This window comes from Leopardus geoffroyi, chromosome A2 (genome assembly GCF_018350155.1).
Source record: "Leopardus geoffroyi isolate Oge1 chromosome A2, O.geoffroyi_Oge1_pat1.0, whole genome shotgun sequence".
NCBI lineage: Eukaryota > Metazoa > Chordata > Mammalia > Carnivora > Felidae > Leopardus > Leopardus geoffroyi.
The window spans coordinates 167682806-167705976 of NC_059331.1; the positions used below are offsets into that span (position 1 = coordinate 167682806).

The 23171-nt window shown below is 46.9% G+C and overlaps 2 protein-coding genes across 13 annotated transcripts in view; one reads left to right on the top strand and one right to left on the bottom strand.

Annotated features, from left to right (window-relative positions):
• Positions 1–23171, top strand: part of RNF32 (ring finger protein 32) — a 51639-nt gene that overhangs the window by 6583 nt on the left and 21885 nt on the right. For 5 of the 12 annotated variants that reach the window (XM_045496309.1, XM_045496306.1, XM_045496314.1 and 2 more), the window contains exons 5-7: positions 2795–2827; positions 3365–3489; positions 3710–3818. In XM_045496309.1, the coding sequence (XP_045352265.1) occupies positions 2795–2827; positions 3365–3489; positions 3710–3818 (267 nt within the window). Of the gene's footprint in view, positions 1–1273; positions 1402–2794; positions 2828–3364; positions 3490–3709; positions 3819–4520; positions 4776–5554; positions 5699–7995; positions 8231–17737; positions 18194–20930; positions 21078–23171 lie in introns of those variants that run through there. The other 7 variants (XM_045496310.1, XM_045496307.1, XM_045496315.1 and 4 more) reach the window with 7 other exon arrangements.
• Positions 411–23171, bottom strand: part of LMBR1 (limb development membrane protein 1) — a 199813-nt gene continuing 177052 nt past the window's right edge. Inside the window, exon 16 of the mRNA XM_045496304.1 lies at positions 411–657. Coding sequence (XP_045352260.1) covers positions 590–657 — 68 coding nt within the window. The 3' untranslated portion in view covers positions 411–589. The remainder of the gene's footprint in view (positions 658–23171) is intronic.

The window sequence follows — 23171 nt, forward strand, 5'->3', positions numbered from 1 at the left end:
AGATCCCAGCCTTCATTTCGCCAATTTCTTCCGCCTACGTGACCTCAAATACTTACATTTTCTCTTCCGTTAATTAGAGTGTGTGTGTGAAAGAGGTAAACACTCTCATTAAACACTTTTGTTTATTTACTGAATGATATTCTCAAGCACAAAGTCTGTACAAAAGGAATGCTCCTGTTCCCCTGGCCGGAAACGAGCTAGAGGGTGAGCGGAGGCCTGCAGCGCAGGAAGAAGGAGAGCAAAGGGGAATTTTAAGTTGTTTTGTGAACTGAAATCATAAAAAAAAAAAAAAAAAAAAAAAAAAAGAAGAGAAAAAAGGAAGGAAGGAAGGCAGGAAGGAAGGAAGGAAGGAAGGAAGAAAAAAAAAGAAAAACTTGAATCTCCAAAGAATTTGTATAAGAATGTTTAAGTAAAATCTTTTAATGTCTTTCTTCACCAACGCTTACCATAGTAAGGTTGATCTTATAGACAATATGCAGTCGAGGCGCGTCATAGAGATTTCTGTGCATACGGTGCCTGCCCAGTCTCCTGTGATCCCCTCACACTTAGGGGCGCTCCCCCCTCGAGCATCGGGTGTTTTGTTTTAAGCTCACAGCCGCCCTACAGTGCCTTCCTGTGGGCACTGCCCGTGCTTCCTACCGAGCAGGTGCAGGTTTGCTGGAAAATACAGCAGAGTCAGGGCAGGCTCTCAGTTCGTAGCCTGGGAACCTCGGGCTTTCCTCACTACCTGGCACATAACTCTCAAACTTAATTTGTTTTAATGAGTTTCATCGTTAACAAGTTAGTTCACAGCCATAAAACGTTTGTTCTTTACTAATTTGAATTCACAAGTTATTTTAAACGTACTTATTGTATTCCAGTTCTCTATCGAGACCTCATCTTACCTGTATGAAAGCTGGGGATCTGGGAGAGATTTTAGCCCTTAAACCACAGAATTAGCATCTAGGATAATTTAGTATTCTAGTGGGGCAAGAGTGACTAGAACCACAACTAGTCTTTCCGGCCCCAGCAACGTCTTTTTTAATTACGCTGTAAATACTGAGGCTGACTGGTGTGTGAAGAATGACAGCTTATTCCAAGTGTCTTGGAGGGAGCAGGGACGGGATGCACCATGCCCATCTCTTCCATTTTGGTTTTATACATTTCTCACTCGGTCTTTATTTCGTTTGGTCACAGTTACAGACACTTGTGTTCATTTTGCATGTTTACTTTGTTTATTGTTCTGTGTTCAGAGTTTTCCTTAGTCACAAACAACAGCTGGTATTTCCTCCAGCATTTATGATTTCAGAGGACCTCAGTTATCTTGTGCGTCCCAGAGGGAGGCATTGTACCCATTTAATAGATGAGGGCACAAGCAAGTCAAGTGACCCACACCAGCGTGACTCAGGAAGTATGTTCAAGGTCAGCTGGAATCTAGTCCCAACTTCTAGCATATGGACCACCACTTGGTCATTTACTTTTGTCTCAGATAACGTTTGCCGATAACAAATATTCATGGACGTTTAAAAGTATATTTTAGGGGCAACCGGGTGGCTCGGTCGGTTAAATCTGATTCTTGATTTTGGCTCAGGTCATGATCTCACAGTTCATGGGATCGAGCCCCACATCAGGCTCTGTGCTGGCAGCTCAGAGCCTGCTTGGGATTCTTAATCTCTCTCTCTCCCCCTCCCCAGCTTATGCTCTGTTTCCCAAAATAAACATTAAAAAAGAGTTTATTTTAAATATACAGAAGTACAGTGTTATTCAACGTAGATCCTCAAATATCTGCTGATGAAACACTGACGGATATTCCACAAAGAATGCAAAATCGAGCACTCCAAAGGGTGCTGTTAGATTAATGGCGATAATTAACGAGGACCCGCGTTACTAAGGTTTTCCAGTTTAGGCTTATTGGCAGTCAGTTTCAAGTCAAGGTTTTTTAACTTTGTGGGTTCTATCTAGTCCGGTATTTCTTCCATTCTTCCTACTTAAGAGGGGAAGAGTAGAGGGAAGGAAGGGGGTGGGGGGAACCGGGGAAGTGTTCACAGCAGGAGTAGTGTTAGAGGCTGCTGGGAGCTGAGCCCCTCGACGCCCCCCTCCTCCTCTCTGGGAGAAGCCAGGGCCGCGGGCCCTCTCGCCGGGCTCCCTCCGTGCGCGTGCTCGCAGCTCACTGGGGCTGGTGTCCTGGTATCACCCCCTGGTTCTCCTTCCAGAAGAACCACCTACCCTCTTCCTTATTCCACAGCCCAGAATATCACTATGCGGTGGAGAATTTGGGTCACAGAGAGGTGATGCTTTCTTGTGAGCGCACTTTCCCTGCATTTCAGAGAACAAGTGTTTCGTATGTGTGTAGGATTCATTGCTGTTTAAACTGAAGTGTGTTAGGATTAACAAAGCTGCTGTCGGTTGAACAAAGCCCTAGGCAAAGACATTTGTTCGCGCTCCCCCGTCTCCTCCTTGGGCACCTCCCTCCCCACGCGCCAGCCCCCTTCCCTCCCAGGGTCTGCCCAGGAAACACATCTATTTCCTAATGTATTCAACACACTCATTTTAACGGCTTACTAGCAGTCATCCTGTGTCTGATGTTTCAGATTGTTGTTAATGGAGTTTTTCTCGTCGAGATGATATACCTGTGCTGTGCTCAACTTTAAATATTAGAAATATCAAGGTTATTAATCGGCTTTTTTAATTTTTCAAAGAAACAACACAGCCTACCTTTTAAGCATTCAGAATTTTTCTTTTAATTAATGCATTTATGCTGCTGCTCTTTGAAAACCAGTTTAAACTTGAAACATTTTTGTCTTCTCGCAAACAGGTGCTGCTTTCATGTTCCCATGTGTTTCACAGAGTGAGTGAGTCCCGCCTCCTTCCCTCGTAAAGTGCGCAGTGCGTTGCCCGTGTCGCGATCGCTCGTTTTAAAGTCTCCCGAAAAGAACCGCTTGCCTTATCCGTAACCACCGCTTAGAGTTAGAAATACGACTTTAGGCTACAGTGCAGTTCATCCTGTTTTGAAAGTCCCGAGTCTTCTGCGACGAGAGACCCGCAAGTGTCCGTATAACGCACTCCTCCTGGTGGCGCACATCAAAGTGACGGCCCGCTTCCCGGGCCCGACTGCGGTAGCCTCACGCGCGAGCCGTCACCTCCCTTGACGCGAGCTGTTGGCAGGAGTTTTTGATGTAGCTGCATGTACATTCTTGTAAAATTTCACTTTTGGAACAAGTTTCATGAGGAAGGTGTTAACATCTGATGAAACTTCTTCCCTTTATGCTCTAATCTAAATTGGACTGTCTCATAATTATGAGAGAAAAGAGCGCTATAATTACACTAGAAGTAAAAATGTTATTTATAAGTAATTACTTATAAAACGTTCAATGTTTTTCTTCAGGCATGCCTCCAGGCTTTTGAAAAATTCGCAAATAAAAAAACCTGCCCCCTCTGTAGAAAGAACCAGTACCAAACCAGAGTGATTCACGACGGAGCGCGGCTGTTCAAAGTAAAGTGTGCGACAAGGTAGGAAGGGTCCCCCGCGCCCGCGGGCCCCACGGCCCCCCTGGGACGCACTGTCCTGCAGCCCAGCCGTGACGATTCACGTTCAAGGTCGCGGGGATGTTGCCTCCCGCCTCGACCGCGGCCCCACCCCACCCCACCCCACCCGGTCTCGCCCGGTTTTGAAACGCCTGTCGCCTGCGAAGCCGTCCTGAGTCAGTCATTTCAAACACCTGTGTTCCAGGATCCAGGCCTCCTGGAGGGGACACGTGGTGAGGAAGTGGTACCGAGACCTGAGGAGGACAGTGCCGCCCACGGACGCCAAGTTGAGGAGAAAATTCTTTGAAGGAAAGGTAGGGGAAGGCCCTCGATCCCCCAGAGTGTGTGCGCGCGGGTGGGACTCCGCGGGGGCAGGAAGACCAGCAGAGGCTGGGGACGCCCGACGCTCGTTCCTGCACGGGCTTTTTAAAAACGGTTGAGATGCTGCTAAAAATCCCGGTCAACGTAAACTGACCTTCCAACCCAGACAGTGGGGGACAGATCTTCTCTTCTAGTGAAACCATAAAATTCATAAAATTGGGAGAAGTTTAAATTCAAAGCAACTTTTGTCTGGCCATTTCGTGACACCCGCTTAAATAATCTCTCAGGATAAAGGAATGGAGACAGGCTTAGTTTCTCACACCCCCTGCAGTGCTGCGTTTTACTGGGGCCTCCCAGGGCCTCCCAGAGTCACCAAATGTGAGAGTTTCAGAAATAAGTGACGGCAGTTTCTACCCTTTCTTTAAACCTTTTTTTTTTTCAAAATTTTTAATGTTTATTTATTTTTGAGAGAGAGACAAAGCGTGAACAGGAGAGGGGCGCAGAGGGAGGGAGACACAGAATCCGAAGCAGGCTCCAGGCTCTGAGCCGTCAGCACAGAGCCCGACTCGGGGCTCGAACTGACAAACCGTGAGATGGTGACATGAGCCGAAGTCAGATGCTCAGCCAGCTGAGCCACCTGGGTGCCCTTTAAACCTATTTTTTTTTATCGGTTACGTTTACCTTTTTTGGCTTAGCAATTTTCCATCATCGAAGGCCAAACAGAAGGGACAGACTTCGCACAGTGGAAGGAGCCGGCTGAGCCCACGCTCCCACCCCAGCTCCGCCCTCATGCGCTTTGTGGCTCCAGGCGTGTGTAACAGGACAGTGATAATCTCGACCTTGCAGCGGGGCCCAAACAAGTGGAGTTGTGTTGACAGAGGCCTAGCACACAGTAGGCGCTCGGCAGTGTATGTCCGTTGTTTGAGTTCATCTTTATGTTACCTGCTTCAGATTGAGTGGTAGCGTATGTTTTTTAAAGTTTATTTATTTTTGAGAGACAGAGGGCAGGAGAGCATGCACGTGTGCGTGGGGGAGGGGCGGAGAGGGAGAGAGAGAATCCCAAGCGGACTCTGCGCGGTCAGCGCGGAGCCTGACTCGGGGCTCGAGCTCACGAGCTGTGAGGTCCTGACCTGAGCTGACATCAAGAGTCAGACACTTAACCACCTGAGCCTCCCAAGCACCCTGATAGTCCATACTGTTTTCGCTAGCGTGTCCTGTATGAGACTATGGCATTCTGACATGAGGTGAGCTTTAAATCTCTAAGACAGAATTCACAGTCACACTTTCCTGTAGTCATTATGTATGGAAGTTTCCCTTACGCATTTATTTAGATCTTTCCCACACTTACTTGTTTCTTTTTAGCCTGCACTCCCATTTGTAAGAATGAGTGATAGAAAGTTACTCTTTACCGTATAGAGGGATCCCTCTTCTCCCCGTCGTTATCGCGCCTTCAGTGTGTAAAGCATAAGTGACCTCAGTCCTGTGCTTTGGGGGAAGAGGCCGATGTTCACGACGTGCTTCCTGGTTTTACCCGACTCCCAATCTGACCTTCTCGGGCGAGGTGCTGTCTCTGTGCATCTTGTAAACCCCCCTTCCTCATCTGCGCCCTGGCTGGGGGGCTTCTGAGAGCGCCCAGAACTGTACAGGGGTCCTGGAGGTAAGTGCACTGAGGCTCGGCCCTCAAACAGGACGGTGCTGGATGTTCCCAGGGCCCTTTCCGATCACTCAGGTCGTTGGTCCAGGCGACATAGTTACGGGTGTGTGCAAAAGAAAATTGGGACCTTGGCTGACTGTGATGGCATTATGTCCCGGATTTAATCAAGAAAACACAGCTGATTTGTGCTCAGGAGCAGGACAACACCAAATGCAGCGTGTGAGTAAATAACCCTAAAACCCTGTATCTCGAAGACAAGACCGCACCACTGATGGAGGGAGGAGCTTGTAGGGCAAGGGCAGCCTGAGCGCCGGGGGGGGGGGAGGGGGGGGTGCACCACGAGTGCTGCCTGGCCCCACGGGAGGCGTCCTCTCGGGCCCACGGGGGACAGAGGCGCAGGGTGGCTGTGGCGGATGAGCGGGGCCTACAGCAGCCCCTGCTGGCTGCCCAAGTGGAAGTGGGCAGAGGGAGGGCGGGGCTGTAGAGGGAGAATCCGCCATTCGATACAAGAAAAAACTATTTTCTGAGTCAACGATGCACGTTGTAGCGTGAACTGAGGAGCAAAACATATTTAGGGAAATGGGACAGTCCCGGTGAAAGCCCCCTGCCCACATCGGCGTACTGGGTGGACACGAGAAACGCCGTGCGTTCTTCAGCACCATCTACTGGACGGGAGGGACGGCCAATCGGCTGCAACTCCCAAAGTTACTGCATAAGAAGAGTATGTGCCACCTCCATTTGTCTTGGACAAGTGACCCTTTCCTCCGAGGGCGCTGACCTCCCTTCCGGCTCTCCGTTCCGCTGAGCTTTGTATCTAGTTTTTAAAAGTCCTTATGGGGCGCCTGGGTGGCGCAGTCGGTTAAGCGTCCGACTTCAGCCAGGTCACGATCTCGCGGTCCGTGAGTTCGAGCCCCGCGTCGGGCTCTGGGCTGATGGCTCAGAGCCTGGAGCCTGCTTCCGATTCTGTGTCTCCCTCTCTCTCTCTGCCCCTCCCCCGTTCATGCTCTGTCTCTCTCTGTCCCAAAAATAAATAAACGTTGAAAAAAAAATAAATTAAAAAAATAAATAAATAAAAAAAAATAAAAGTCCTTGTCCACCGACCAAGATGATGGGCTGCCTGCTGCTCACTGCGGTACACCTGTCTTCCGGCCAGTTAGCTGTCCCAGCGCCGTCCTCCGCCTTCCTCACACCCGCCATCTCTCCAGGGGTCACTCACTCTCAAGTCCGCGAACGGAGTTCTCGGCCCGCTATTTTCTCTACTCTGCACACTGACAGTAATTCTACTGACAGTAATTCTTAGTAATTCTAATGTGATAATGGCTTTCGAATCAGAAATTATTGATTTTTTTCCCTTAGAAAATTTTAATTACACATGATAGTCATTTTACCTATGCGTGTAAATTTTTCATTTGCATACGCCATCTTATAATCATTTTTGAAAATATAGGCTACACTTTTTCACACAAAGCAGAGTCATGAGACTCGACCGATTCTATACCTACACACAAATACGTGCGCGCGCACACACATAAACACACAATTACATACCCATGCACAGACACACGTGTAAAGACACACACGGTGATTCAGATCGTTCTTCCCCAAAAGTATTGATTTAATGTTAGACTCAATTTGTTGCACAACTAGGCATTTGATCATTTTTTCAGCTGTCTTTTTTTATTATTATTACTGACTGTAATCCTCAGTCTCTCTGCTAGTTTCCTAAATCTCTGTAATTTCTTCTTACCTCATTCTACTCCCTTATCCCATTTGGCCATAAACACTGAAATCTATACCCGAGCCTCATTTTATTTTTTTAAATGTTAATCCCAGTTCTTTAACACACAGTGTAATATGTTCCAGGTGTACAATGTAATGATTCAACACCACATCACCCGGTGCTCATCACAAGTGCATCCTTAATCCCCCATCACCTGTTTCCCTATCCCCCACCCACCTCCTCTTTGGTGACCATCAGTGTGTTCTCTGTAGTTAAGAGTCTGTATCTTGGTTTGTCTCTCTGTCTCTCTTTTTTCCTTTGCTCATTTGCTTTGTTTCTTCGATTCCACATAAGAGTGAAGTCCTATGGTATTTGTCTTTCTCTGACTGACTTGCTTAGCATTGTACTCTCTAGATCTATCCATGTTGTTGCAAATGTCAAGATTACATTTTTTTATGCCTGAGTAATATTCTATTGTGTATATATACCACTTCTTTATCCATTCATTAGTTGATGGACACTTGGGCCGCTTCCATAATTTGGCTACTGTAAATAATGCTGCAGTCAACAGGGGTGTGTGTATCCCTTTGAGTTAGTGTTTTTGTGTTCTTTGGGTAAATCGCCAGTAGTGTAATTACTGGGTCCTGGGGTGGTTCTATTTTTAACTTTTTGAGGAACCTCCATACTGTTTTCCAGAGCGGCTGCACCAGTTTGCATTCCCACCAGCAGCGCAAGAGGGTTCCCGTTTCTCCACACGCTCGCCAACACTTGCCGTTTCTTGTGTGTTTGATTTCAGCCATTCTGGCAGGGGCGAAGTGATGTCTCCCTGCAGTTTCGGTTTGCATTTCCCCGACGGTGATGATGAGCATCTTCTGTTTCTGTTGGCCATCAGCATGTCTTCCTTGGAGAAATGTCTGTTCACGTCTTGTGCCATCTTTTGATTGGATTATTCGGGGTTTTTTGGTGTTGACTTATGTAAGTTCTCCATATATTTTGGACACTAGCCCTTTATCAGAGAAGCCATTTGCAAATATCTTCTGCCATTTGTAGGTTGTTTTCTAGTTTTGCTGTTTCTTTCGCCATGCAGAAACTTTTTATTTTGATGTAGTCGCAATAGTTTATTTTTGCTTTTGTTTCCTTTGCCTCAGGAGACATATCTAGAAAAATATCGCTACGGCCGATGACAGAGACATTGCTGCCTATGTTCTCCTCTAGGATTTTTATGGTTTCAGGTCTTATATTTAGGTCTTTAATCCATTTTGTTTTTGTTATGTGTTACTTATTTTTGAGAGAGACAGCGTGAGCAGGGTGGGGGCAGCGGGGTGGGGGTGGGGGTGGCGGGCAGAGGATCCAGAGCGGGCTCCGTGCTGACAGCAGAGAGCCCAGTGCGGGGCTCAAACTCACAAACCATGAGCTCATGACCTGAGCTGAAGTTGGATGCTCAACCAACTGAGCCCCGCCGGTGCCCCGGTTTTCAATCCATTTTGAATTTATTTTCGTGTATGGTGTAAGAAAGCGGTCCCGTTTCATTCTTTCGCACGTGGCTGTCCAGTTCTCCCAGCACCACTCGCTGAAGAAACTGTCTTTTTCCTATAGAACATTCTTTCCTCTTTTCTTGAAGATTAATTGGCCTCATGATTGTGGGTTTTCCTCAGTCTGGATTTTCCATTCCGTCGCACTGACTGTGTGTCTGCGTCTGCACCGGCCCCGGACTGTGGTCACGACTACAGCTTTGTTATGTCACTTGAAGTCACACGGTTGCGGTGCATCCAACTTTGCTTTTCTTTTTCAAAATTGCTTTGGCTATTCGGGGTCTCTTGCGGTTCCATATACATTTTAGGATTGCCAAACCTCATTTTAAATAAATGAAATGTGCATTTACCGTTAGCTGGTGTATTCGTAGTAGGTACACCCCCCTGCCACTGCTCCTGGTTGCGTATGTAGGCACATGCCTTACAACAGTTGTCCCCCCTTGTCCCTGAGGGGTGCATTCCAAGATCCCGGGGGGATGCTGGAAACCACAGATGGCACCGAACCCTATATAAACCACATTTTTTCCTATACATACATACCTATGATAAAGTTCAATTTATAAATGAGGCACAGTAAGAGATTAACAATAACTGAGAGAACAATTATAATGATATCCTGTGATAAAAGTTATATGACTCTGGGTCACTCTCTCAAATATCTTACTGTCCTGCATTCACCTTTCTTGTGATGATGTGAGATGGTGAAATGCCCACGTGACAAGGTGAAGGGAGGCGAGTGACATGGGACGTAGTGCTGGGCGCCCACTGACCTCTGATGATGCATCTGTTCCGGGACCACGGTTGACCATGCGTAACAAACCGGAGAGCGAGATCGCAGAGAAGGGGCGGCTGTATGTTTGAACGTCTGTGTGGGTGGAGCCCAGAGGCTGTCCTTTTCTACATAGACCGCTTCTCAGTCACTTATTGAGTGGCTCTTGCAATTTAATGATTTTTCTCCTACGTTTTTCAAGCTGACTTGCTAAGCTATAAGCATGGTCTATAAAGTGTTAATCTACAATTTTAATCTATAATTTTAAATGCAATGTGTTTTAGTGATATCCAAAAGATCACTGAACTACTTTATTGAATTTCACATTACCCAGGATTCTATAGATGCATCCAGACCATGCGGCTGCATACACAAGTGATAGCCTGCGGAGAGCTCATACCAATAAATTACGAGAAACTACTGGGTGAAAGACAGACTGTCAAGGGATAAGATATCCACACAGTCTCAAAGTATCATCCCAAAGATCATATATAGTTTACAAACAGCATGAGAAGGCTTTACACTGGAAAGGTCTGACAGACATCTCAGCCCAACAAACGAAATTACCGATAACCAGACAACTGGACGCTATGTATTCCTAATGTACGCAGAGTGTGCCAGGACAAAACATGACCTGTGCACTTTCATGCCAAAAATGCTTCACCTGAAACCAGTCAAGAAAGCATGTAATCAGGCACCTGGGTGGCTCAGCTGATTAAGCACCTGACTTCGACTCAGGTCGTGATCTCGGGGTTTGTGAGTTTGAGCCCTGCATAGGGCTCTGTGCTGACAGGCCAGAGCCTGGAGCCTGTTTTGGGTTCTGTGTCTCCCTCTCTCTCTGTCTCTCTCTCTCAAAAATAAATAAACATGAAAAATAATAATAAATAAATAATAAAAATTAAAAATAAAATAAATTGGGGCACCTGGGTGGCTCAGTCGGTTAAGCGTCCAACTTCAGCTCAGGTCATGATCTCGCAGTTTGTGAGTTCGAGCCCCGCGTCAGACTCTGTGCTGACAGCTCGGAGCCCGGAGCCTGCTTTGGATTCTGTGTCTCCTTCTCTCTCTGTCCCTCCCCCACTTGGGCTCTCTCTGTGTCTCTCAAAAATAAGTTATGTAAAAAAAAAAAAAAAAAAAAACAACTTTTAAAAAAGATGTTCAACCTTACTCATAATTAAAGAAAACTCAAACGAAAAAAAATCTGTTTTACCTACTAGATTAGCAAGAATTGGAAATTATGATAATTATCTAGTATTGATGACAATGAGAGGAAAATGGACATTCTTACAAGCCATTGGCAGAACTAAGAATGTACTTCTGGCTGAAAGTTCTCTTTGAGCCCCCTAGAAATTGACCCTACAGATCTACATGTTTGCTAACATGTATCAATGACTTTGTTCACTATAGCGATGATTATGAGAGAGAAGGAATCGTAAGCAGCTAGAGTCTGCCCCCAACTACATCCGTACAGTGATTACCACACAGCAATTATAAAGACCACAGTAGATATGTATGTGGGGGTATAAAAAGATTTCCAAGAAGAGGCAACAAGAAAGGATAATGAGTAGGAAAGGTAACATGATAGGGCTGGGGTGCCACGGTGGCTCAGGTGGTTGAACGTCCGAATCTTGGTTTCATGGTTTGGGCCCCCCATCAGGCTCTCTGCTGGCAGCACAGAGCCTGCTTGGGATTCTCTCTCTCCCTCTCTCTCTGCCCGTCCCCCACTCACACTGTCTCTGATTCTCTCAAAATAAATAAACTTTAAAAAAAAGATGATAGGGCTAAAATATAATTACCACAAACATGATTGAGATGAATTTCCCTATTAAATAACAAACTTGAATTACATTGAAAAAAATCTAACAGACACATTAGAATCCAATGAAATAAAAATGCCCTATATAAAGGCATGCTCAAAAATAAATGATGCATATGCAAAAAAAAAGAAAATCACAGTAAAATCAATGAATATTAAAGTACACTTGGAAATTCAGAACCTGAATTATACACTGTTCCTGTGTTCATGACAGTGAGCACACTAGTATTCTGTGGTGTATGGCTAAAGCTGTACTTAGAGGATGATTAGTGTCATGCATACTTATTATTAAACAAGAAAGATGAAAGATCATGAACTAAACATTCAAATGAGAAAGCTATACTGATTAACACTAAAAAAATTTAAATGCAGGAAGTAGAAGGTATAAAGATAAAATAATTTGTTAGGATAAAAGTAAAACTGTAAGTGAAGCCAACAGCTGATATTTTGGGAAAAAGAAACTGAAGAGGAAAATTTCATCAGCATTTAAGAAACTAACAATGACTAGGTCTCACCAGAGTTAAAACAGATAAAACAGAATGCAGACACATGGAATAGGAGGCATAACCATATATGTAGAAATCATTTTAAAATGATAAAAGACTTGTATGCAAACTCATGCTGTTAAGTCTGAAAAATCATATGAACATATCTCAATCTTACTGAAAATACTAAATTAAATATCCATTCCTAATAATAACAGCAAACACGAGCTAGGTGACATTTCCTTATCAAAATAAAGACCATACATCAGAAACTAAAAACACATTTTTTAGATAGTGAAACCCTAAAGATGTAAAATCAGTTACCCACTATCATCACACTTTGGTCAATCCTTACCAATGCAATAATACAAGAAAACAAAATATTTGTGTGTGTGTGTGTGTGTGTGTGTGTGTGTGTGTGTGGTGTGTTTATGGGCATTATATAATAGTACATATATTATTTATACACATGGATTTAAAATCTATAAAATCATTTGAAGAATTAGAACTAAACTATTCGAAGATGTTCACATTCAAGATAAATATGCAAGAATTGTTTCTTAGAGAGCAACAATAATCAGATATAAAGTGCAGGGGAAAAGGATCCCTTGCATAATAGTTAACAACTAAAATTAAACTTAACAAGGAATGTACAAGTACTGCTCAGAAAAAAAATTTTCTCTGGGGGTGACATCAGCAACATGGCCACATAAAATGTCCCTCACTCGTAACTGCCCCCCACCCATCAGCAGCAACAGTCTGGCATCCCACCACAGGTAAGAGTGCCTTTGTAGAACTGTGGAAGCCAGCACCAGAGGGTAAGGGACCCGGAAGGACGGTCGCCTGCCCATGGGTCCGGTAATAGGGATCACACCTTGGTTCAAGCTGTGGACCCCAAAGTGGCCTATGAACCTGCTCTGACCCTCTTGGCCAGTCTGTTGAGCCCCCAGAGAGCACTGCCTCAGACAATTACCCACATACAAGAGAACCTTTGGGAAGTCCAGGTTTCTCAAGGAAAAGTTCCATGACGCCCACAGGAATGCTTTGGAGAGGGTCAGAGGAGGAGTTAGACTTTACCCATGTCACCCTGCCCCAAGGAGGCACTCAGGGCCAAGAGAGGTCTTCTCCCCCATGATTTCTCCTGCAGGGGAATGTGAGAGCATGTGAGTGAGCACCCAGCCTCCTTGTCTGCGTGGGATGCTGCCAGAGAGGCTCCTCCTTCCATCCCGAGTACTGAGTCATGAAATGCATAACGGGAGGTTGGGGGGGTAGGGGGAAAAGAAGCTGGAAGTGCAGCAGACAGGGCTCTCGGAGGGCAGGAAAGAGACAAGAGTCCTGACTGTGCTGTGGCCCCCATTAAGAAGCCCCCCTGGGGGTGCCTCACCTGCATATCCCCCCCAAGCGGCCCCCAGTGCTACATGTGCCTTGCCTACACCCTGCAGCTGGCTCCCTGTGCACACTCCTGATGGTGAGCGCAAGCTCTGGCAGGCAGCTAGTGAGCACATGCAGAAAGCCAGCCCCAATCTGTGGGTGAAGGAGAGACCACAGGCTTGAGCTATGGCTTCACCATTGGGAAAGCCAAAGGAAGGCCATCAGCACCCAGCCGGGAGCCATCCAGAATCCAGAGAAGGCATCTGAGCATAAGAATTCCGCCACAAGAGGGAGCCAGACCTGTGGGGTAGGAGAGAAAGCCTCTGAGCCCAGAGCAGGGCTGTGACAGAAGGTACTGCTCTCCTGAGGCCAGCCAGCAAAGAACAGGAGGCAACTGCTACTTTGCCATGAAGACAGCAACACGGGACCTCAAGGAACTTGAAAACCAAGGGGACGTGATTCCACCAAAGGATCTCAGCAACCTTCCAATAACCAACCCCAAAGACCTAGAGAGCTACACTTTACCTGGGAAAGAGTTCAAAATAGGTGTTTGAAGGAAGCTCGGTGAGGGGCAAGAAAGCACAGAAGGAGGGGCACCTGGGTGGCTCAGTCGGTTACGTGTCCAACTTGGGCTCAGGTCATGATCTCACGGTTCATGGGTTCGAGCCCCACATCAGGCTCTGTGCTGACAGCTCAGAACCTGGAGCCTGCTTCGGATTCTGTGTCTCCCTCCCTCTCTCTGCCCCTCCCCCACTCTCTCTCTCTCAAAAATAAAATTTAAAAACTTAAAAAAAACACATCTGAGCATCGGAGCATCTGATGAAATCGGGGAAATGATACATGAACAAAATGACAAGTTCAACAGACAGAAACAATAAAGAACCGAATACATTCTGGAGCAGAGAACAGAGATAGAAAGCATCCCTATCAGATTGGATGAAGCAGAAGGAAGAATCTGTGATCTAGAAGAAAGGAAATTTGAAATTATCCAGTCAGAGGAAAACAAAAAGAAATTTAAAAAAGTGAAGAAAGCATACCATCCAAGGAAACTGTCTGTGAATTATGAGAGTCTCAGAGGAGAGAGGAGGTAGCACAGAGAAATAGTGACTGAGAACTTCCCAAATTGGCGAGAGATTTGGATAGTCAAGTTGATGAAGTCACCCAACAAATGCAATTTAAAGAGATCTTCCCCAAAAACACATTCTAATAAAACTCAAGAACCAAAGAATCTTAAAAGCAGCAGGAGAAAAACCACACTCACAAGAGAATACCCATGAGGCTGTCGGCAGGTCTCTCGACGGAGACCTCGGAGGCCAGGAGAGAGCAGGACGAAATATTCCAGGTGCTGAAAGGCAGATCCTCCGACGGAGAACACTCTCCCTGGCAAAGGTGTGCTTCAGAGATGAAGGAGACAGACCAGACTGAGGGGGGTCCTCAGCACTAGGCCAGCCTCACAAGAAATGCCACCAGCTCTTCCTCGAGCTGACACGAAAGGGTGCTAATGAGCGACGTGAACGTGTATCGCTGCACACAACACAGCAGCGAAAGTAGGCGCGCGGGCGCATCCAGATTCCTCTAACACTGTAATGCGGTGGGTGTTAAACTCTTAACTGTCTAGATTAGAGGACAGAAGTATTACAGATAACGATAGGTACAATAGTTTGTTGATGAATACACAATATAAGAAGAGGTCAACCGTGACATCAAAAACATAAAATGGGGGCAGTAAAGGGTGGAGGTTTTGTCTGGGATGGAAGCTAGGTTCTTATCAGTGTAAACTAGATTGTTACATCTATACAAGGTCTTAGCAAGGCTTGCGATAACCCCAAAGCGAAACCCACCAGGAGAGAATGAAGAGGGTCAGAGCGCACCCCTGTGGGAAATCAATTCACAAAGAAAAGCAACAAGAGAGGAGGAAAGGAACAAGGAACCACAAAAAGAGCTGTCAAACAACAGGTCACTTCTCCAACCCAAAGGCGAGAAATGGCTAGACGGACTAAGAAAACAAGATGAACTATACACAGCCTGCGAGACTCAGTGCAAGGACACACAAGCTCCGAATGAAGGGGCAGAGAAAGTACTCTGTGTGCACGGAAGCCCAAAGAGAATGGGGACGCCCATGCTTCTCATCTGACAAAACAGACTGTAAGTCAAAAGCTATAACGAGAAACAAAAAAGGTAACTAGATAATGTTAGTTATCTAGTTGGGGTGAGTTCATCAAGAGAATATAACAGAAATTAACTCAAAATGGATTAAAGACTTAAATTTAAGACCTGACACCACAAAATTTCTAGAAGAAACCCAGGAAAAGTCTCCTTGACATTGGTTTTTGGCAATGGTTTTCTGGATATAACAACAAAAGCAAAAATAAATACATGGGACTACGTAAAACTAGAAAGTCTCTGCACACAGCAAGGAAAACGGTCAACACAGTGAAAAGGCAGTGAATGGGAGAAAATATTTGCTCGTCAGATATCTGATAAGGGATTAATTCATATCCAAAACACATAAAGAACTCGTAAAACTTACCCAAAAACTCTGATTAAAAAATAGGCAGAGAGGCTAAGCACTTTTCCAAAGAAGACGTCCAGGTGGCTGAGGGACACGCGAACACACGAACAGATGCTCGTCGTCAGCATCAGGGAAAGTGCAAATCGAACCAGAGAAGAGCACCTCACACCTGTCAGAGTGGCAGTGATGAAAAAGACAAGACGTGACACGTGTCGCGAATGCGGACGAAAGGGAGGCCTTGTGCGCTGCTGGTGGGAATATCAATTGATGCAACCTCTGTGGCAAACAGGATGGAGGCTCCTCGGAAAATTAAACACGGGGGGGGGGGGGGGGGTGGGGCCGGGTGGCTCAGTCGGCTAAGCGTCCGACTTCGGCTCAGGTCATGATCTCGCGGTTCGTGGGTTCGAGCCCCGCGTCAGGCTTTGCAGTGACAACGCTGAGCCTGCTTCGGATTTTCTGTCTCCCTCTCTTTCCGCCTCTCCCCCTGCTCGCTCTCACTCTCTCAAAGCTAGATAAACATTAAAAGTTTTTAAAGGAGGGGCGCCTGGGTGGCGCAGTCGGTTGAGCGTCAGACTTCAGCCAGGTCACGATCTCGCGGTCCGTGAGTTCGAGCCCCGCGTCGGGCTCTGGGCTGATGGCTCAGAGCCTGGAGCCTGTTTCCAATTCTGTGTCTCCCTCTCTCTCTGCCCCTCCCCCGTTCATGCTCTGTCTCTCTCTGTCCCAAAAATAAATAAACGTTGGAAAAAAAAAAAAAGTTTTTAAAGGAAATTAAAAATAGAACTTTCAATATGACCCAGCAATCCCACTTCTGGGTGCTCATCTGAAGGAATCGAAGTCAGTATCTTGGAGACAGAGCTGCGTTATTCACAGCAGCCAAGACATGGAAACAACGTGCGTGTCCGTTGAAAAAAAGAAATCCTGTTGGCGATGGCACAGAGGAGCCTCTAAGGGCATTGTGCTAAGTGAAGTCAGTCAACAACAAATAGCATATGATGTCTCCTACACGTGGAATCTGAAAAAGTCGGACTCACAGAAACAGCACGGTGGGTGCCGGGGGCTGGGGGGAGGGTGGGAGGTGGGGGGACGTTGGCCAAAGGGGGTAAACTTCCAGTTACAAGAAGAGTACGTCCTGGGGTGTCGTGTGCAGCGGGTGACCGTCCTCAGAGAGCCCCGTCCCCTGCGCAGCAGTTAGACGCGGTGGCTTTCCTGCTCTCTCCAGCCTGGTCTGCAACAATTCAGCGGATGTCTTTGCTGACAAGCAAATGATCATCTTTATTTGAACCTTATTTGAACCTTGGAATATTTGCTCATACGTGTATTAAAGTTTGGGGGTTCCGACTGTTGTGCCCTTTTAAAGATGAATCGTGTGAGTAGAATACATATTTCACAGTTCGGAAGTACAGCAGCCTAATGGCGACTAGACGTCAGACCCAGGCAGCACCCGTGCGCCCCTGCCTGAGCGGAGAGAGTGGTCATGTCACCCAGAGGGACTTTATAAAAGGCTACCTTGTGTCTTGGTTTGATAGGACACACTGTTTTATAAAAATATTTAGATAGCATTTTTCTATGAGAGACGATTTTATTACTCTCATCAAGAAACAAACTTGTATGTTTTAGTTAAAAAAAAAAAATTTGAACTGAGTGTTTTCCTTGAAATACCTATAAAAGTATTTTGTTTAACATAAGCTTGCCCAGTAATACGCAGCTTTAAAATCTAGAAAGCTCAGATGAAGACTCTTGACATAAAAATACAACTCCTGGTCTTGGTCGCTCATCACCCCTCCTGCCGGCGTTCCAGAGCTAAGCATGTGCGCTCCCAGAGCTAAGCGGGTGTGCTCAGGTCCAGCTTCAGGAGTTTTCCTAGTAATCCCCCCTTTAGAAAAAGCAAATTCCAAAGCCAGAACGAACAATGACTTAATCAAGGCTCCCCTGGGTGGGAGCCTCACTTTGTAGCTTTGTAATGTAGTCAGTGACATTCCAGAAATGCCAGGTTTTCCTACAGAGGCTCGCCTTTCGCCTTGCGGTGCTGCCTTGCGACGCCTGTGCCTTCTCACAGGCCTGTTGGCTTACTGCCCTGCCCGCGACCCAAGTGTGCACGGAGCTGCCTGTCCGCGAACGGTGAGAGGTGGCATGTTTGAAGTCTAGAAGCTGGAGAGCCTACAGAGCCAACTGTGCAGAAAGTATATGCTGTCCTCGGGGAGAAAAGTCTGCACTCGATGGGAAAGGAAGGCAAAGAGGGATTGCAGTGTGACATTTGAGACACAATAAATGAGGAAGTGCCTGTTTCGTCTCAAGCTTCAAGACCTCGCCGAGATGGGTATGCGTTTAATACCGTGGATTAGGTGAGCTCAGGTCATTCTGTTTTTACAAACTGACCTCTCTTACCTGTAACAGAACTGCGGCCTTGCGTGCTCCTTCCTCTGTTGCGGGGGATTAACGAGACCTCTCCTTTAGTTTCTGTGCCCCAGTTGGGTGTTGACCGATCAATACAGAGGTGGTCTTTCTACAAATGCTAATGCTTCCATACGCTGAGCATCCCTTTGTTTTGCAGATTCGCCTTGCTTTAAAAAAATATCACCGGCACACTCCCAACTGACCCAGAGCCAAGTGATGTCGTGTTACAATGTGGGCTCTTTTAAATAGGTTGTGGAAAGAACAGAGCGGATCAAACGTTGGGTTTTGTCCCCGAGAGTGTCAGAGCATGAAGCTGGCACCGCCGGGGACGGCGCAGCAGCCCTGGGGCTCTCTTGCAACAAGGCTCAGTGAACTCAGATCAGAGCCGCCCGGAAAGGTCAGGAAAGCCGCTGTGCTCCTGTCCCCGGTGTGAACAGAAAGCCCCAGTGTGGCCCAGAAGGCAGCGGTTGGTCCTTGATGCCTTTGATCCTTATCTAGAAATTCTGCTAGCACATGTCATACAATTGAGGGATGGTCTTTTATTGCTGCAATTAAAACTTTTCAAATGCATTATATTATCTCCACCCAAGCTAAAAGTCCTGACCGTTGTTTAAAAAAGTAAGGTTAGTGATTTGTCAGATGCTGTGGTTGACTTTGGGGGCTGCCCGCTCCCACACCCTCCTGCATGAGATTTCCCTTACTTTTTTCATTTACATCTCACCAAACAGCATAATGGTCTTGAAGTTTGTTTAGTCCTGTGACTGCCTTTATCACACGGAGACAGCAAACATTCTGTTGCTAACTTGAAGTGGCTCCAAGCAGCAAGACTGGGAGGATATTAAACCAGTAAAAGCTTATCAACTGATTCATTGATATGCTGTAAATTCCAGCCTTTTCATTTTGCTTTTGAGGGTGGTCATAAGTCAACACATTAGTAAGCAATTTGCTGACATCCAGACGGATCACTTAGAGAGGCCTCCCGGGCAGACAGAGTTCACCTGGGTACTTTTGTTAGTATATTGTTTTGAATGTTTAGCCAGTAATGTTACTGGTAAATGACCAGTAATTGCTTTGCATATCAATAACCTGAACTCTTAGTTGATTTATCCAATATCTGAAGTATGAGACTTGAAAGGAAAAATGTATGAAGACATTCACTCTCTTTAAAGCGGAATATTTTGTACATTTTGTTCCTGTAGAGTGAATAATATTAACCATTGGTTTAAAAACTAGAACTCAATTGTCTTTTTTTTTTTTTTTGGCCAGCTCTTGCCCTTTCAATTACTGAGGGCATCTGACCCCAATAACAGGAAGGAAGTAAAGGAGGACTCTGAACACATAAGAATTCGAGATTTAGGACACAGTTCCTCGTAGCTGCGCTTAGGACATGGCTCTGAATTGGCCACAACAGGTGGTGGATAAGTACACGGTGATTTAACTGGGTAATATCTCCCTTGCTGACTTTGAACGTGTGAAGCTACAAGAATAAGGTCACACCGGCTCACTTTTAGAAATTTGCCGTAGATACATCTGTAGTGTATGTATTAACAAGCTAATGTCAATGGTATGATCATAAGCTAAACGCCAAGCTTATTGAATCTTGGTAGTTGGAAGTAGCTTCAAAATCATTCCTCATTGGCATTGTTCCTTTTTTTTAAATCCCAAAAAGCACCCTTTAGAATATATACGTTGGGGGATATACGTGTCCTCCTTTCTAATCTACAAACGTAGAATCAATTTTTTTCAATGAACACTAAGGGCCTCAGCGCGAATCAGATTCGTCCCTGAATGTAAGGAACTCCTTCCAGGCGCTAAGAAATACACACGGGAAGAGATGAGAGCATCCGGCCGATGACAGGTGCCCGTGAGGGGCCAGAAGTGCTCTGTGAGAGTTGAGAGCGAGCGCATTTGCTATGAGCCCACGCACACCGGGCGTCCTCGCGGTCTTCAGGAGTCATTCGTGCAGGGGAGTCATGGAAACAGGGGAACGTGACAGTTATTCATGGGACTCTGTCAGTGACTTTGGCCGGCTGGGAAATTCCTACAGGGAAGTAATGAGAGGCCCCAGGGGACCTCGGCCCCCAGACAGGCCCAGGATGGGGGGTTGGGGATCAAGGCAGAGGTGGTGAGGGCAGTGCTCCCAGAAGGCCACTCGGGCATCAGGGGAGAGCTGGAGGCAGCCCGGGCTCCTCCCACCACACAGGGCCCCGCCCCCTCGTTCCCACCTGGCCCCTCCCACCTGCTGCCTCCCTCGAAGCCGTCAGACGCCCCGCCCCGCACACACCCTGTTCCCCTCTAACTCTGAGCCCCCCCCCCCACCGGGCTCCCCTTGTTCCCACCCTGCCTTCCTGCACACGGGGCACCTGGGTCCGGGGCTGGCCCCGTGTGCACCGTGGGACGGCCCCGCTCCCGGCCCGTTAATCGTGCGGCACGCAGACACTCCACGGTAAAGTTATTCAGCCTAGATTGAATACGCTGCATTTAATAGTCCTTAACCACCATTACACATAAAAGGAATTGTTACTTTTCTCATTTATGAAATGCTTTTAATTTCACCTAAGCAAGAAAGTGTGATTTGTTAACAAGTGTGAAAATGACATTACATCTGTTAGGCAGGCTAGTAGATACGAAATATAAATTAAATCACACTGTGGGGCACAGCACTCCAGATGGCTTCCAGTGACCCATGCCTGCGGTTCTGTGCTTTACAAAACCCGTCCAGGTCCCTCCCTGCCCCCCAGATCCCTAGGGCCAGCTCCTTGAGGGGGGGGCGGGTCCCTCTCTGCTGCACCCACCTTCCCCGGGAGAGACAACAATAACTTGTGTCGTTAACGTCAACTTCAAAAAGTAGCGAGTGTCACAGAAATACAAGGAAATGGAGGGGACAGGAAGTGAAATGGGGAGCACGGGGTTTGGGGCAGGTAGAGATGGGGGTGCAGACACAGACGGGATGGGGAGCAGCTCCCGGGAGCACAGGGGCAGGGTGACTTGTGCTCTTGCTGAGCTGAGGGCACTCAGCAAAGGGCTGGGCTGGCGCAGTCCGGGACCACCGGGACCCTTGTTCCTCGCTGGCCACTACCCGGCTGCCTGCCCACCCCTCGTTCTGCCCTGGTGTCTTGTGTCTGCTATTAAATGTTGTTCCAAGCAAAGAAGAAAGTTTCAATTATTAGCTTAAATTTTATGCTGTGCGAGGCCAATTTTAAGCGCAAACACGAAAGCATTTGGTTCACGTGTGGAACCTCCGAAAGTACACAGTGTGCGTCTCCTGCCTCATACGTGTATATCTAACGCTTACCCACACAGATAAATTGTCCACTAAAACGGGGTCTGAGCCCTCGGCGCATGGCAGGGAAGGGACCCTGGACGTCCTCGTGTCCCCCCTTCCTTCTGTGCCGTCGCCTCCCATCTAAGTGGCTGCAAGGAAGTGACGCGCCAGAAACAGGACATGAAGGCCGTGTCCAGGAACCAGAATTCGGGAGCGAAAGAGCATGGGGACGGGGCGGCAGCTTGAAGCAGACAGGCTATGAATTTTGCATATGGGACTGATGGATCCCCAGTGTGGTGGAAACACTAGAGAAGAAGGGCATGTCTGGCGAAGCTACAGCCTTCTCAGAAGTGATGGCAGAAGCCGGAAGACTGAGCACAGCACCTCCGGGACTTGAGTGAGGCACTAACAGCCTTGAATGCCACACACACCAAAGGAGGGTTCCAGCGAGAAGCATGGCAGGCCGCCCGGCTGGCTCGGTCGGAAGAGCAGGTGACTCCTGACCCCAGGGTTGTGGGTTCAAGCCCCACGCCGGGCATAGAGATTACTTACCAAAAGAAAAAAGAAAAAAGAGAGGCAAAGGGAAGACAATTTCAGACAAAAATGCCTTCACTAGAGGAGATTCTGAAAGGTGCCTTTGAGGAAGAAAGAAAATGGTCCCAGGTTCCAAGATGCAAGAAGGGTGAAGTACAAGGTGGTAAAAATGTGGACAAACCTAAGAGGCACAGGCTCTGTAAAGCAGGACCACTAACGTCTTCTAGCGTAAAAGAGAGGAAGAGACAGCTTGAACACACAGAATCCCCCGCTAACGTGCTCGGGGACCCTCGCTTACGTGGCAGGGTGAAAATTCCGACTGACCTCAGACGTTACTCATTTTAATATGCATTTGTAGGGTGACTGCTGAAAGAACTGAAATGGAGTTTTAACCTTCAAGTTAGCAGAGAGAAAAAGAGAGAGAGAGAAATGTCAGCAGAAGAAAAGAGCAGAGAGAAAAGTAAGGCAATGGCAAGACAACTCGAAAATACAGGACAGGACGGACCAACGTCCCGCCGGATGGATCGGTCAGCACAAGCCCCGTCACATGACTTCGAAGGGGCTATGATGTGTGAGAACAAGGATAAGGTATGTAAGATGGGTGCATAGACACACACACACACAGAAAACGACAGGAAAATCTGGGGTGCTGACATCAGACAAAGCAGATATGGGGACAGTGACACCCAGGACCTGTGGCACACGCACTCCTTCAAAATACAAATACATCACTTATAAAAACTGACCACAAAAATTCTCATCATAGCATAAGACATTTAAAACATAGAGGGGCACCTGCGTGGCTCCTTTGGTTAAGCATCTGACTTCGGCTCAGCTCAGGTCACGATCTCACGGTTCATGAGTTAGAGCCCCGCGTCAGGCTCTGTGCTGACAGCCCGGAGCCTGGAGCCCGCTTCGGATTCTGTGTCTCCCTCTCTCTGCCCCTCCCCTGCTCGCACTCTGTCTTTCTCGCTCAAAAATAATAAACATTAGGGGCGCCTGGGTGGCGCAGTCGGTTAAGCGTCCGACTTCAGCCAGGTCACGATCTCGCGGTCCGTGAGTTCGAGCCCCGCGTCGGGCTCTGGGCTGATGGCTCAGAGCCTGGAGCCTGTTTCTGATTCTGTGTCTCCCTCTCTCTCTGCCCCTCCCCCGTTCATGCTCTGTCTCTCTCTGTCCCAAAAATAAAATAAAAAACGTTGAAAAATAATAATAATAATAATAATAAACATTAAAAAAAATTAAATGTGTACATCATGATCTCTGACCACAGTGTACATAAGCTAGAAATTTAAAATAA